The sequence below is a fragment of the Buteo buteo genome, chromosome 3 (genome assembly GCF_964188355.1).
Source record: "Buteo buteo chromosome 3, bButBut1.hap1.1, whole genome shotgun sequence".
NCBI classification, from domain to species: Eukaryota; Metazoa; Chordata; class Aves; order Accipitriformes; family Accipitridae; genus Buteo; species Buteo buteo.
Window position 1 is genome coordinate 44,326,818 of NC_134173.1, and position 16,864 is coordinate 44,343,681.

Genomic DNA, 16,864 nt, shown 5'->3' on the forward strand with positions numbered 1-16,864 from the left:
TATCTCAATTAAAGGTGGGTAGCTAAAATTATCTCCCTCTATAGATACTTATTTGTCCATGTAACTGCAAAGGTAATTTAGATAATTAGCTCAGATGTAGGTATCTGCTTTGAGGCTGTTTAAATTCAGAGGAGGATAATCCCACCCTATGTGATTAGTTTGGCTGTTGATGAATTGTAATTTAAGCTGCGGTATCCTCACTGAAACATCAACTCTTCCATAAGCAGAACATTGGTTTCAGTCTACACGCTACTTGAGCCCCATGTTGACAGAGGTTAAATACCACAACTTGTAGTCCAGTCTGTAAAGTTAAACTCGTGTTAGTTGTGGTTTATTTTAATGTGATATGTTGTAAACCAGAAGCATTCAGAAGATCCGTATTGCATGCAACATCCCTGCTGCAAAACTCGTAACCTTCCGGGGTAGAAGATGACTCGGCAGCTAGTCAGTAACTGCTACTACCATTCAGTTTAATCTGCCACCAGGGTTTTAGCTTCAGCTAGTCTAGCGTATGTGGAACATTTGTGAAATCTGATAGTGCCATATCTGTGTGAATGTCTTTGACGGTGTACCAGGTTTTAACAGGATACTGATGAAGGCAATGACTGTGTTGGCAAGTGGCGTGGTGCAATAAGAGCAGATTCGTAGAGCAAAAGAATTGGTGCTGAGCACCTGACATTCATGCTGTCTGCATTTCAGGGGTTTTTATTTTGAACTAGGTCTAATCTGTGTGGACTGAATACCCGTGAACAAGTGTTAGATGCACTCCTAGAGCACACCTCCTGGCATTTTGTCTGGAAGGGATCCAGTTTGTACTCCAAGAGTGCTCTGTGATACACAGTAAGTGCGAGTGATCAGGACTTTCATTTCAAAAGCACACCCCTGATCTAAATTAAAAAAAAACCCCTAATCCGCTTTGAGTTCAGTCATGGTGGTATTGCAACCCAGTCTAAAAGATCAGCATCATATCCTGACTGCTGGCTTCATGAAAGGGAATGTTTTAGATTGTAGATCTGTGTGAACTCTAAGAAATGCAGCAGAAATAGCATAAATAATCATGATACTCATATGATATGCAAGTTGTTTTCCAAAGCTGAAACAGGAAGACACTAGATAAAGTATACAACCCTACTGAGACTGTAAGGCTGAAGTATGTAGAGCTAAATGTTTTCTTCTCTTACTGTGAAATAGATGTTTGCAGGGGCTGGAAGTTTAGTCAATGCTCCTGCTGTACATAGAGGCTCAAATATAAGTTTGAAACAGCAGTTTTACTGTGTGGGTATACTGTTTTGGATAGCAGAAGCATCTGAGCTATAGACCATGCCATCTTGTCAGTTGTAGACTATTCAGAGTAGACAATGAAGTCTAGAGCGGCACTGAGCTTTGAACTAAGGGGTTTTGTGTGTGGATGAATTATACCATGGAAGAAACATGCTTCACAGCAATGACACATAAAGAGTTAATGTAGACCATTTCTGTCACAGGAAGATACAAGAGTAAAAGGGAAGTGGTTATGCTATTAACTTTCTACAGAGAACTGTATGTCCTCTTGGATAGCTAAGAAGCTGGTTTCCAGCATCTGGATCTTCTGTTCTGAATGTACATGTTTCATTAGAAGGAAAGATTGTTTGTCATAGAGAGGGGTATTATTGAGAACTTAGTTATGATTGCATGACCTAGGGGTTTTAGGAAGAGTACATCTGGCAAAGTTAAGAGCTTAATCAAGATAGTATCTTGATTAACTATTGAATAAGCACTTTCTTGAGGAAGTCTGCCTTGCAGTATCTTGATCTTGAATATCAGTAAACTCAATATTACCTATGCCTGTTTTGTTGGGTTTTGGTCATTTCATTCTGAATTTGGAAATTTCTATATGAAAAAATGAAGCACAATGAGCATCACTAAAGTTACAATCAGCATCACTACCCTACCATTCAGCAATCTCTGCCAAATATTTCAGTTTTTCATTTTATTCAACAAAGCACAGACAAGCTCCCGTGAATGCCACCAAAAAAAAAAAAAATCATTAGAATAATAAAAACATGATTTGTTTCTATAGAGGAAGGTCTGGATTAATGAATCTGCTCACTACTTGGAACTAAACCAGTAGGTAGTAATGGGGGCAGGAGGGACATCATCCTTTGCTTTCATGAGAACCTAAATGTCCGAAGTCACTTGTTGCTACAGTCTTCAGAAATATGTGTGTACTCAACACTCCAGCCATCAGCTGTCAGCATAATGGTACCCAAAACCCTTTTGCTGTTAGCACCATTTAATGTACCAGATGTCTGAATTAGCCATGTGAATCAGAAGAAATGTACACCTGTTTGCTTACAGAGCAACTGTAGACTTGTGGTGATACCATCATCTGTAGCTTAATTAAAATAGTATTTTTTTTTACTTATATAGTTCACCCTTAAAGCAGATGTGGACAAAAATCTAGGAAAAACTTCAAAGAGATGAAACGTCAGATACAGACTGGAATATAAGAGATTTAATGTCTTTCTAGTTAAGACCAGGTCCGTAAACTTGTAAAACTGGTACATGACTTATAAAAGCCATTTACATGACTTGTCATGTAGTCAAAGACTAGTCAAAGTCTGCATATACAAACAGTTATCTGTGAAAGCTGAAATTAGGAAGGATTCAGTGCCTAAGTATAATATAGAAAAGATAATGGAATCAAGCTTCCACAAGCTGAAATTTCTCATTTCAAACGGTGATCACTCATTATTTCCTGTAGATCTGGTGCACAATTATTTGTGTACGCAGAACGTTAGAAGGCACTGAACCAAAGGCCATCTTGAAAATTTTACTCTGGTAAAATGTAGTTTATGAGTCAGAAAGCTGTATTTGTCATGATAACCCTGTATTCAATAGAATCATGGAAGAAACTATGGCACTGAAGAGGTTGTCGAGCACAAAATGGTACAGCATATACCATTTGCTTAGACTTGAGTATGTATTGATTTGCACCTGTCTTGCCTTCTTATGTCCAAAGCAGAAAAGTACAAGCTGCAGTTCTCAAGCCAGGTGCAGATGTGAACTTGCTCTACATGAGGAGGTAAAGAGAGCTACATAACTTGGTAGCTACGTCCACTTTGCCATCATGAGTACTGATGGACAAGAGGGCAAAAAACCTCTTTAGTTTCTCCTCATCTTTGCAGTAGCACTGTGTCTTCCAATTGCTGGGTAGCATCTTTTGGTCTTGATAATTAGCATCACTGAGTGATCTTCTCTTGCAAGTAAAAAATGTAAGATTTGAAAAGTAGAAGGACATTTTTCAATTTAAGACATGCTAGCAACTCCTTTTACATTTGTTGCTACTCTAACAGAGTCCTGTGAAACAAAAGAAATAGCTTCAAGTAGGTTTGTGTTGCTGGGCAGTTGGTGATATGTTCAGTGTCTACCTCAATGTAGAAAACCAACCCTGATGATGATCACTTACCCAAAAGGTAGACCACATGTAGTTTTCTGACAATGTGAGCAATACTTTTTCTTGATAAACAGGTTGAATTACCTTGCGCGTAGTATCAAACAATTGGCAGTCAAAAAGTTTGTCAGACCACTGCCTAGTTGCACTTCCATCTTCTTGTGGTCCCACCAGTACCCTGTATTTATCAAAGAAATCTAATAGTGCAAAGTCATTGAAACCTAGTCATGTCAGAGCATGAATGAGGGAACTAGCGGATGAGGAATCAGATGCCACACACCCCCCTACATTTCAAAAGACCGTAGTCACCCTTTTTATGAAAAGAAATAACTTCTGTATTTTCACGTAATGGTGTTTGAAGAGTTTATTCATCCTTCATCAAGCAAAAGGATCCTTGCCTACAGCTATGCAGAGATTTCTTTTGAACTTTTTCTGTACCAATTGTTTCAAAGAGTTAAGTTGTTTTAGCAGTGTCCTTAGTTTAAATCTGTAAAATACCAGCTGATGATGATAAATGTTGTGGAAGAACTTTTTGAATTAAGTTTAAAGCATCATAACTATGTCAGGTCAGTATATATTTCAGTAGCAAGATTTTAATATCACTAATGATGATGTGGTTAAAGTATGAGAAATGCCTACTCCCGATAGGATGTAAAATACCTCTGTTGCTGTGACTCTTCATATTCTTCCACTTCTATTCTGGCTTTTTTTTAAATGCCAAGCACCTTGGCATTTTAAAGATTCACTAATTAGTTCTATATTTGTTTGAAGTTCTTCATTGTGTAACTTGATCTGAATGGACATTTTTTATGTGTTTTTGGAAACCTTTCCTTATATATTTACTTTCCTGCCTTTATCTTTTTTCTTCACTGCTTTAAGGAAGAAGGGAACACTAGGAGAACAAAAGCCTTTTGAATTTTATGAAATGAAACATGAAAACATATGTGTATATCTTTCTTTGTATATGGAGTTGCTTTCATTGTTTGAAGCCAAAAGCTGGCCATCATGTAAGTGAAACTAGGGAATGCTATTAAGAGCACAGGAATAAAACTCCTATTCCAGTAAGCAGGTAGATCTTTTATACAGATTATTTTACATTTGTTTCATTTAGTCTGCTATGTGAGCAGACACAGAACAAATATGATAAAATGCATTATATTTAGAGCTAATGTGACTGGATTGGTATGAAAATACTTTAAAATTAAGTCTTTTAATCCTTAGAATTAACATACACAGTTTTTCTTCATATAACTTCAACCAGAATAATTAATTTAGGAGGGAAATTTGGATCTCCTATTTTAACTACTGGAAGAGAAGGACAAAAATCAAGGTGTCATGACTAAGGTAAAGCAGCTTTTTCCTGTTCTTGATCCGGTCTCTGAAGCAATGTTTAGGCAAGTTGGCAAAGCAGTACAAAACCTTTTGAACTGTTTAAGTTCCAACTACATGTAACTGTAGAAATTACCTTTAAAAATACCTTTAAGCTAATTTACTCTATGTTACCTCTAATAAGGGATTGCAGTCTGTCAGATTTCTTTTATAAGTGTTTCGTTTGTTTTCAGAAATTCTGTACCTGTTCATGATGTTATTAGCACCTGTGTAAAAGTTTTGCATCACTGGAATAGTCAGATACAAATGTAAGATAAAGTTTTCCAAAGAAAGAACTGCGTCAGGGATTAGGATGTCAGTTTCCCCTTTTTTTATTAAAAATCATTAGAGTGACCCTGGAGATTGAGAGACTTTTTCATTTCTATATTAATTTGGAGTTGTTTTGTATTGCTTCTGTCTTGATAGGGGTTGGAGACCCAAGTAACTGTGACTTCTAATCCCTTCTACCTTTTTTTTCCACTGGCTTTAGGAGGTTATTGGTGTTTTATTCCTTTTTTTTCCTTTGAAAGTCTCTGGCAATCAAGAAAGTGACTTGGATCTCAAGGAAATTTTTTGGAACTGGGACATTGGGTCATTTCTCCCAGAGTATTTCATAAATTTGATGTAACATAGGAGAGGTTTTATTTTAAATCTAACTTCGATTAACAGACACTTCAGGAAGTGGTAGCTTTGATGAGAAAATGAGACAACTGGACAATGAATACTGCAATTAAAGAGGTTGTTTCCTAAGTGCAATTTACACTTGACAGATTTTTTACATCTGAGTATGTAATGCTTTTAGTATTTACTCCATCACACCCCAAACCAATAATTAAATAATTAAAATGAAGAAGAAATTAAGCTATATCCTGCTAATCGACTTGGTGTTCCTCCATACTATGGACTGCAATTTGGCACTGAGATACCTGAAGTAGCTTGGAAATAACAGGCTCCATTAGCAACAATAACCATTGTATATTTGAGCACATTTGAACTCAAATATAGTCTTGATGAAGAAGAGGCAGTGTTAAGTTGTGCTGTAGGTTGATATTTTTCATGACCTCTTTTCATCCAAAAAACCCCTGGATCAAACTAAACATTGGCTGGCAGGACAATAGGCAGTGTTTTCTGACGACAAAATATGCTAGGTATATGTGCATAATATCCATGTGAGGTAGTTTTTATATCTGGCTTTAAAAACAAGGGGTTTAGGTGTTAAAGGTTGAGGAACAAATGAATGAGTCCTTTCTTCTATGGCACACAGAGAGCTTTTCCTGAACAGCTGACTGTTCTGAAGTGACTTCGTTGTGTGGTACATGCACTGGGGAGAAAAGCAAGACATGTTGCATCGTTTGCTGCAAACCCAAAATATATTTTGAGACATGATTCACGTTTCACAACATGTTGAAGTTGGGGTTATCCATTGATTGATTAGCCTACTGTGTGTTTGGGTTATGCAGTATGATTGAGTGAATTCAGTCTGTACACAGAAGCAAATATTTACTGTAAGATTTTGATTATTTTTATCATAAACCTTTTTATTCACCACTTTTCATCAGAATTTTAGTGTATGAAATGTGTGCTGTGACACTGTGTGCATTTTTTTATAAAAAGATACCTGTCTTCTAATGCTTGTATTTAAATTCTGATATATGAGACAGTTCCTATGAGATAGTATCACAGACATTTTACAAAGGTACTGAAATATGAATTAAACAAGTTTTAAAACTCATATTCTTTCTCCAGTGTTATAAAGATTAGATTGCTAAAGCTGTTTTTAGAGAAAATGGTGGGGGATGCTTTACAAGAGAATATATTGTGGCATTCTGAGGTTCACAAGAGCTATAAGAAATTTTAGCTGGCTTTGGAGGTCGGAAGTTTTAAAACTGAGCAGGTGCCCATGTTTTGGTCTAGCATAAGTCTAATTTACTATAAATCTGTATTTCAGAATCCAGTTGGTAAAACCATTCTTAACAGCAATTATTTGGGAAATATGTTAACTTTACGACGTGTTCATATTCAGAGCTAAATCTAACTATTACAAGATTTTGAGGTGACTTAATGTCGTACAATATATGCAACTAAGACAAACTGTAGTGGCCTTTATTTTAAAAACTGACAGTCTCATGATTCCATTGTAGAATGATGAAGCAATTGTACTACAATTTGTAAGAACAAAATATATATGTGGAAAAAGTGTGTTACTCTTTGATTTTTACAATGGGTACAATAGGAAGAAGAACCATTTATGATGGTGTGACAAGGAAAGGGAAGAGGAAAAGATTTATACAAACTGTCATATAAAACTTTCTGATTTAAGATTAGAATGTTTTCTTATGGCAATTAAAGAATGCTATGGCTTATGACATTGACTTACTGGCCCAGTAGGATGAATAGAAAATTCCTACTGTTTCCTAAAGTCAGTGGGTTTTGTATCCGTATTTGTGCTAAAAGCTTTATTCTTTCATTATTATACTGTTAGAGTAATTCTGTCAAAATAAATGTTGCAGTTTGGGAGTCAAAATGTACCCTGTAAATTTCTTACTTGCTGATGATATTAATAATAACAGACAAAATGGAATGCAATGCATTAGAGACTTATGAAGAAAAAAACTAAGAACAGATATTCTAGGATTAAACTGAGTGATATTAAAGTCTTTACATAATCACGGTCTTGCATAACCAAGGACATATTTGTTTTTAATGAGTAATCTAATTAATAAGGTGAAAACTGCATGTCAAAATCAAAAGAAAAATAAATTCTTGCACATGGAATTTGTCTGTTATGTTTGTGTATTCTTTGGCTGTGTTAAGGAGTTTTTTACCTTTAATCTGTGCCAAAAATTTGTAGACATGATCTCCAATGTCTGCATGGGAATTTGGGTTTGGAAATACTGAATTACTGTTATTTAGATAACACAGTCTCACTCTATGAAACTTAGTCTGAACTTATGATGAAATAATTGAGGTTCTATCAAGAGATGTGTTTTCTTCCTGGAAATATTTCAGTTTCCTAAGCCGAGCATTGGTATCAGAGAGTCAGGTATCTGGAAACTATTTCTGCAACTATCAGGAGATTTAAAAAGTCAAGCAGCGGTATGGATACTTTGCACAAGAGGGACCACTTTGAGCAAACCCCAGCTTAGCGCAGTAAGAACTATACATACACAGTATGGTATGCCTTTCAAGAGGAGTGGGTTTTAGTATGCTTTTGAAAGAAAGAAACTTGCATTTGCATTTCGGCTACAAGCCTATTCTTTCTTGTCCTTTAAAGAATAAAAAATAAGGATAAACAACTGTGATAAACAATAATTCATAATTTTTTTTAACTTTTCCTAAGCATGCCTCTTACTAACATGAAATGAATGCTTCCTTTTTTGCCAACCTAGCCATAAAATCAATGAATGACAACCTTACTCTAGCTTTCTTATTTTGTGTTTGCACTGTGTATTATTTTTAAAAAGCTGATTATAGAAAAAGAAGAGAAAATTGCTTTCACTTCAGATAAACTACTGGTTTAGAGGAAATAAAGCCTTATGTTGAAAGTGTGTTAGATAATACCCTTTTGGCTAAAAAAGTGCCTATTACTAAAAAGAAATCTCACAAGACAGAAAATGCACTTAATTTAGCTTGGAAAGTTGAACTAAGCCTTTCAGTTTCATATTTGTGCTTTATTCACTGCAGCATGGCTGCACATGCTTTCTAAAGGGAGTGCTGTGAAAGGATTAAAACGTTTTTTTCTCTTGGTGAAAACGTTTTTCTTTCTTATGTAACACAAATGGGGCATACAATTGTGAAGTCTCACTTTTTCTTCAGTCTTCTACCCCAGTAACAGAAGCTTTAAAAATGGACAATTTTTTTTTTTTTTATTTTTATTTTTTAGTATGAGATACACACCAAGTATTTCTAAGGAGGTGTCCCTTTCTTTTCTTTCAAATTTCAGACATGGGACACAGAACTGGAGAGATCTGCAGAGTCGTGGGCTGAAACCTGTCTATGGGAGCATGGGCCTGCAAGCCTTCTTCCATCAATTGGACAGAATTTGGGGGCACACTGGGGCAGGTAGTTTAAGATACTGTTTTATACTGTATATTTTTTATTTAAGTCTAACAAAATTTGTTTGTTACTTAAAGGAAGAATGATAGAAGCTGCAACTTTTGAATGATCTAATAGACTACTACTGGCTTTCATAGGTACAGACCTCCAACATTTCATGTCCAAGCATGGTATGATGAAGTGAGAGATTTCACGTATCCCCATCCTCATGAATGCAACCCATATTGTCCTTACAAATGCTCTGGTCCTGTTTGTACACATTACACACAGGTATGTAGGTGGGTTTGGTTTTTGTCAGCTATGAGAAGAGTGGTTGAGACCTCCAGTTAGGTTGCTGTATGACACGTAGAACATATTAATCTTGCAGTATAGACCATAGCACTAAACCACAAAAGGGGCTGCTTGTTATTAGACTCCATAGTTAAAAGCATTGGGTATCGGTAACATAGAGTAGGGTTTTCATGTGAATCTTTAGATTTCATCCTCATAAATATCACTTCCTTAACAGGACTAAGGAAGAAGCTTACAAAACCCAGCATTAAATTGAGTGTTACTGCTCAGTGCACTTTGCATAATCCAGTCTCTGTGCTGGTATGCTGGTAGTCCTTTCTGTAATATGCTGAAGAAACAGCACATTTAAAAAAAAAAAAAAGTTTTCTTAGGTGAATTCCTCAGATTAAAAAACAGTTTTTAACATGTTGCTTTAACTTCAGCAAGGTTTTGAAATTGCATAAGAACTAATTTATTTGGTACTTCTGAACTCTGTGTATCTAGCCTGAATTTTTCCAGAGGGGGCCAGTCATGTTTTCAGTGAATGGGAAATACATGATCCTCAGATTATACTAAAATCCCCATAGAATTTTCAATATAATATCAGAAAACTTCTAAATTATTAATTTTTAAACATTTTTTTCTGTTTACTAACACTATTTCCCATTGTATCTAATCTTAAGACTCAGTTACCTCCATATTCTTATTTATCATTTCTGTAAAAATACCTTTAATTACACTTATCCATTACATGCAAAATCTACAATACATATATATAGTTCTTTGTGGTAGTAATTCTTCACAGTACCTATCTCTTTCAACTCCTATATCCTGTTGGAACTACACAGTTGGCTTATCTTGAATTTATAAAAGTTTAACACCTGTCATATTTGTCTAATTTGAACGTTCCAGCCTTTGTCGTTCAGATCATTTTGAGATCTGCAATGAAAATTGTTTCAACAGATGAGTAAAGGAGCACAGCCACCTTAGATTGCAATGACAGGAAAGCATATTAATTTAAAATCCATGACTTGCGTCTTTTCAGTGTATGAGTTTTTTGTGAATAGTTTTATTGTTTATGTTACCTCCTTTCACTGCTGACAAATATCTATTCTCTCAGTCTAACCAATCTAAACCCTTCTGGGTCCTTAGGTTGTGCTGAGAACTCCAGGGCACAGGAACCTAACATCTAACTCATGATTATCTATTAATTGTAATTCCAAGAATCAGTTCTTTGGATCATGTTTTATAGATATTTTCTACACTTCCAAATATATGCTTAGACCATTTACATAAAATAAGAGCCGTATCTTTTGTATCAAGGTAAAGCTTTTCTTTCTAATAAGGATATAACTGCATGGCCTTTTGGCCGTTGTAATTAGGTCACTTCAACCCATTTATAACAGAGGGCAATGTAACATCACTTTTGCAATTTGAGTTTTATACGTTTAAGTTTGGAGACAGTTTTGATTTTATGTTGCTCAGCTTTGGTTTTCACATGTCCTTCTCTTTCCTTTTCCATAGGTTGTTTGGGCTACAAGTAGCAGAATCGGTTGTGCAATAAATTTGTGTCATAACATGAACATCTGGGGGCAGATTTGGCCAAAAGCAGTCTATCTTGTATGCAATTATTCTCCTAAGTAAGTAGGCTGACACCCAACAATATCTTGAGGGGGCAAGATGGTTTATAATAACCCAGGAAACAATCTGAAAAGAAATCAGTCTGGGTTTTCTATTTTTTTGTACTGTTACAAAGTAGAGCGTTGTTCCCAAGGAAGCCTTTGGCTGTACAAATACTCTTGTGATTTTCTAGAGCTTCAGTTTTCTGGCCTGTGTTTTAGCATACAACATCAGAGATCTTTGTTGTAGTGTGATATTTGTCTGAAAATTAAATGTATCTCCCCATTGTGACTTTAAGGTATGTGTAATATGAAGCCCATGGTTAAGATCAAATTCTATAGGATATTCTATTTAGGAGAGCGGAGCCTGTTCTCATGTAATTGAGGAATTTAGTCTTATGATGCTATGCCAATCTGAAAAGATCTTACAGCACCTTACGGCAGTACTTCAGGGGTTTTTTCATGGACTTTTCAGTTACTTCCTGTGCATTTGGTGTAGAATCATAGAATCATTTAGGTTAGAAAAGACCTTTAAGATCATCAAGTCCAATCTTTAACCTAACACTGCCAAGTCCACCACTAAGCCATGTCCCTAAGCACCACACCTACATGTCTTTTAAATACCTCCAGGGATGGTGACTGCACCACTTCCCTGGGCAGCCTGTTCCAGTGCTTGATAATCCTTTCGGTGAAGAAATTTTTCCTGATATCCAATCGAAACCTCCTTTGGTGCCACTTGAGGCCATTTCCTCTCATCCTATCACTTGTTACTTGGTAATATCAAAACAATGTTATTGTACTGTCTGATGGTTTTCAGCATTTATATGTTCACATATTAAATGCTGTTTAATCTTCATATGTTAATTTATTAAGGCATGTTTTGCTATTTTTTTTTTTTTCGTGTAAAGGGGTAACTGGTGGGGTCATGCTCCTTATAAACCTGGCCGCCCTTGTTCTGCATGTCCCCCTAGTTTTGGAGGAGGTTGCAGAGAAAATCTTTGTTACAGAGGTATGTACTATTTCAACAGTACAACTATAAATGGGAAGAGACATGTAACCTTTCTTTTGCTTTCTTTCCTCATTATGCTTTAACATAGTGGACTAGAATATATTATGCATGTGCCCAAAAACCTGGTAGGGGCCTACTTTACTATGATGAATGAGATAATGTACTTAAGGTACGTGAGGCCGAGCCACACCAGAGGGAGTGGAATGTACTGAACTCTTGCTGATTTAAGTGCCGATTGAGGTCTTCTAGTACACAAAGATGTAGGCTGTCGCTGGGTGCTATTTGTAGGCCTTTTTGTAATTATAGTGGAAGTCTATGCAGTCATTTATTTATAGGGAAATGTTATCTCAGTGACATAGCCATGTGCATTACTGTAAGAAGAATCAAGAACTAGACTAGAAGACATTAGTAATTAAATAAAATATCAGCTGGGATGATTATTAACTTCTTACAATTTTCATAATGCTATTCATATTTTATAGCATTGAAACATGGCATGTTATGAAGCTGCTATTTCTTTTTGGTTTACTCTGTGTACAAGTAATTTAGCAATTTTTGTTAATAACTTCTGAAATTTCTTATGGACCATAAAATCAGCACAAGTGTGCCCAAATATCTTCCTTACGGTTCTTGCTTAAGTAAGAAATGTAGATTCAGTGATGAGTATTTCAAAATTATTTTCATTATGTATGAATAGAAAGACCTCATTTTCAGGTGTATGTTTTTATGAAATCAGCTTCTTCAGTTACAAGTCACCTATGAAGCTGGTGAAACTATTCCAATGCATAATAGAAATATCATCTTTGTTCTATTGGTTTTCTGATAGCATAAAGATACTAAAACAGGAGTGTTAAGAGCATTTTCATACACATTTAGTTCTGCTGCCTGTGCTAGAAAAAATCTACCTTTTATCAGCATCAGAAACATATTTGAGATGTATCTTGAGGTCTTCAACTTATGAAGCAGTGGAACGTTTTCCTTGGTTTCTTGCTTGTATTCATACACCATTTTATGAGAACAAAGCCATGTTACCAAAACATGGTAAAGGATTTATATTCCACAAACACTGATTTTTTTTTTTCCTGAGAGATTATTTTTTTGCCCGTTTTCTGAAACAGAGGATTCAGAAAGGCCTTATTCTCCCCACGAACCAGAAGAGGAAACCAATGAGATTGAACGGCAGCGATCCAAAGCCCAGGATGCAACGGTGCAAAGCCGGCCAAGAACTCATTCACCTTCAGGCTCCACAGGCGCTGATGACAGTGAGAAAAATGAAGTAATAAGCACACAGCAAATGTGTAAGGAATTTACCTGATTTGCAAGTGGTCAACAAATTTGAATTATATAGTATCAAATTCATTGCAGTGAAATTGCTTTTTGCTTGTTTTAGCTCAGATTGTTTCATGTGAAGTAAGGCTAAGAGATCAGTGCAAAGGAACAACTTGCAATAGGTATGGTAAATTTTACAGTTGTCATTCTGAGATTATTCTAAAAGGCTTTATTTGTATGTGAGCTGGAATATTTTCCCTTTTTGTATTCCCAGGATTTAAGACCAAGTTGTATTTTATTTTCTTAGGTATGAATGTCCTGCTGGCTGTTTGGATAGCAAAGCCAAAGTTATTGGAAGTGTACATTATGAAATGGTAAATATTTTTAAATTAGATTTTGTACCAGTAGAATGTTTAATGAAATGTCTTTTCTATTGGAATACTAGTTAAAATAATATTAAAAATTGATTTTGAAGAAGTCAATATTCACCAAAAATAAAAGCCTACACCAAATGTTTAAGAGAGCATCAGATGATCTAAGTTTGCATCTGCTATTCTGCGTGTACTGTCCGAATGTACTTCATGCTTCTTATACAAGTACAGAAGTAGAATTTATGTGTCCACATACTTGCATGTAAACATGTGAAGGTGAGACTTAAGGAGAAATATAGCAGTTGGTGGGTACAGTCATATAGCTTGTTTCAGTAAGATAGGCCTACTTGTGTAAACTTAATGCTAACTGAAAATACATAATTTATTCTGTAGAACTGAAAATCAGTATAGGAAACAATAGCTACTGTAAGCAAGTATGCTGTAAATGAGTATAGTTTATCTCTAAGTAAGGCAAAGTGGTGTTTTCTTCATTTGAAATAATACCTACGTAGACCACATCAAACTTAATAGACTATCTACCAAGGTTTTTTATGACACATTGTAATTAAAGCCAGGGTTTTTTCCACAAATAAATTACAATGTAAAATAGTGGTTTTGTCTGATATGGAACTGCTTTCCCTACTCTGTTTTTCAGCAATCCAGTATTTGTAAAGCTGCCATACATTATGGCATCCTAGACAATGAAGGTGGTTGGGTTGATGTCACTAGGCAAGGAAGAAAAAATTACTTTATCAAGTCTTACAGAAATGGCATTCAGTCAGTTGGGTAAGTTTTCTTTAAATTGTATGGAAAGGTTTTCACCTGTTTCTTTTTATTTCATACAAAATATGTCACAGTAATAACATTTTGTTCATACTTTTTATCATAAAGAATATGAAAATGCTATAAAAAGGCATGTGGATATACAGGTATTGTATCCATTCTGAAACTTTAGCCAGTGTTTAATGGTGGACAGAAGTGATGGAATAATGATGCGAAAGAAGGTGAAATAATTTACAAAATCACCTGGGCAGTAAGTTAGAATTTGTAGCTAAATATTCTCAATATTTGGAATATTCAATTAATTCATTTGTATGTGTATATATTTATTGTAGAAAACTAGTACATACTGGCACTGAAGTAGCTTGTTTTACATGTTTTGGACAAAGCTGGTAATATTTCCAGGGTTGGACCATGGACACACCAATCTATGACAGCTAACAAGGCAATAATCTTACAAGTTTGTGTTTGAAAGTGACCATCTTGTACTGTGCATATGAACTGGATGAATCGAGTAGAAATTACACCTCTTCCTATATGCTTGATAGTTTCAGCACAATTCTGCAATTTACATATGATATTTTGCACCAATATTTTGGAAAATTTCTGCATTGGCCAGTGATGGAATAATACTGCATACTGTGGAAGCTTTATTTGGAGGTGTACTACACTCTTCAGGTTCTTGCCCCAAGGCTGATATATGAAAACAGATCCAAATACTTGTTGACATGCTAAAAGAAAAACCAGAAAAACAGTGCATAGAAGTGGAGAATACTTGTCTGTTTCCGTATGTAATTATCCAATGATAGGACAACATCAATATTAGCATGTTTGAATCTTAAGATATTAGTATTTGCATATTACACTTCATTATATCATAATGTATTCTGCAGAGCTGTACATTGCTGTCCTTATTTCTGTCTATAGTTAGTATATGTGTAATAGTAGCATGTATGTAATAGTTAATGTAGGAGTAATATCAACCTGAAAGAAAACAGAATTTTGCTGAGTGATATATTTGGCTCAGGTGTGAACCCAAGGGTAAGGCAATAAGTAATCCTTAGAGGCTGTGCTCTCACTCTGTGCTGTGTGAACAAATGCCACATGCTATGACACCTGTCATAATTTCTCTTTTCAACAGATTTATGTAATCCAGGTGTGGTGGGTTGATCCTGGTTGGATGCCAGGTGCCCACCAAAGCCGCTCTATCACTCCACCTCCTCAGCTGGGGGGAAGAAAATATAACAAAAGGCTCGTGGGTCAAGATAAGGACAGTTTAATACAGTGATAGCAAAGGTCGCGCGCGCGAAAGCAAAGGAAAAAAAAAACAAATGATGTTATTCTCTACTTCCCATCAGCAGGCGATGTCTAGCCGCTTCTCGGGAAGCAGGGCTTCAGTACGCGTAGTGGTTGCTCCAGAAGACAAAATATCCCCCCCCCATCTCCCTCTACTTAGCTTTTATATCTGAGCTGACGTCATATGGTATGGAATATCTGTTCGGTTAGTTTAGGTCAGCTGTCCTGATTGTGTCCCCTCCCAAGATCTTGCCCTGCCCCAGCCTGCCATTGAGGGGAGGGCAAAAATGTTGGGGAGACAGCCTTGATGCTGTGCCAGCACTGCTCAGCAGTAGCCAAAACACTGGTGTGCTATCAACACCTTTCTAGCTACTGATGCAGGTCACAGTGCTATGAAGGCTGCTGTGGGGAGTATTAACTCCATCTCAACCAGACCCAATACACCAGGATAGAGAGAAACATTGACCAGGTAGACTAAATTCAGTGGTCTATAATTTGGGCTACCTGGGTAGCACTTAAGGCATTGATAGCAATCTGTTTCTTTGGATCATCTGATGATCTGACTGTGGTTTAAGTTACCCTACCTAAAAATGAAGATACAGAAAAAAATCTCATTTTTAAATGCTCTGAGACAAAGAAGGAAGTAAATCTTGATTATATCAATACTAACATATTAGAAGCCAGCTTTCTTGCAAATGGAGGAGTAGTTAAACTGTAGAAAATCTTCAAACTAGAAGGAACTTATTTCCCATGACTTGAAATCTCTGTGTTTCTGTGCTGTATGAGACAAAATTGTATGAATGTCCAGTTTACAGAGTGTGTTTAGCACCTATCCTCTGAGAATCAGAACTCAGAGTGAGGTTTTAACACTGGGTTTTGTTTGCTATGGGCATGGATAATTGTATCATTGCTGAACAGTAATGGCCATTTTGGTTTTGGTTCTGTGATTCAGGTGTTGTAAAAAAAATTAGATGCCTTATAAATAAAAGACTGTTAAAGGACCAAATTTATACCTTCCTATCTACAAGTATATTTCAGGAAACTCCTGCCGCCATGTTTGCGCACAGATGACATAATTCTTCATTAATGTCCTATAGTATTTAGGACATCACCTTTTAAAGTGAATTTACAACATATTGTGATCAGGCATGAGCTTCATAAGTCAGCCTATAAATCAAAGTCTTTGGGATAAATAAATACAATTTACCAAAGTTCAGCCTTCAAAAGGCCCATCAATAAGGCTGGGGATAATTTGCCGCTACCTGACTCTCACCAGTGTCTCTAGATGGAGCCTTGCATAAACTACATATCTAGTCAATGAATAGATGAAGTGGATCTCACCTCTAGTGCATATTGCAAAACAGAAAGACAGAAAAAGGAATGTCAGTGCAAC

General features: G+C 36.0%; 1 protein-coding gene across 2 annotated transcripts in view; it reads left to right on the plus strand.

Annotated features, from left to right (window-relative positions):
- Positions 1–16,864, plus strand: part of CRISPLD1 (cysteine rich secretory protein LCCL domain containing 1) — a 45,608-nt gene that overhangs the window by 12,653 nt on the left and 16,091 nt on the right. For both annotated transcript variants that reach the window (XM_075023466.1, XM_075023467.1), the window contains exons 3-10: positions 8,745–8,863; positions 8,995–9,127; positions 10,652–10,767; positions 11,655–11,755; positions 12,874–13,053; positions 13,146–13,206; positions 13,332–13,398; positions 14,051–14,181. In XM_075023466.1, coding sequence (XP_074879567.1) covers positions 8,745–8,863; positions 8,995–9,127; positions 10,652–10,767; positions 11,655–11,755; positions 12,874–13,053; positions 13,146–13,206; positions 13,332–13,398; positions 14,051–14,181 — 908 coding nt within the window. The remainder of the gene's footprint in view (positions 1–8,744; positions 8,864–8,994; positions 9,128–10,651; positions 10,768–11,654; positions 11,756–12,873; positions 13,054–13,145; positions 13,207–13,331; positions 13,399–14,050; positions 14,182–16,864) is intronic.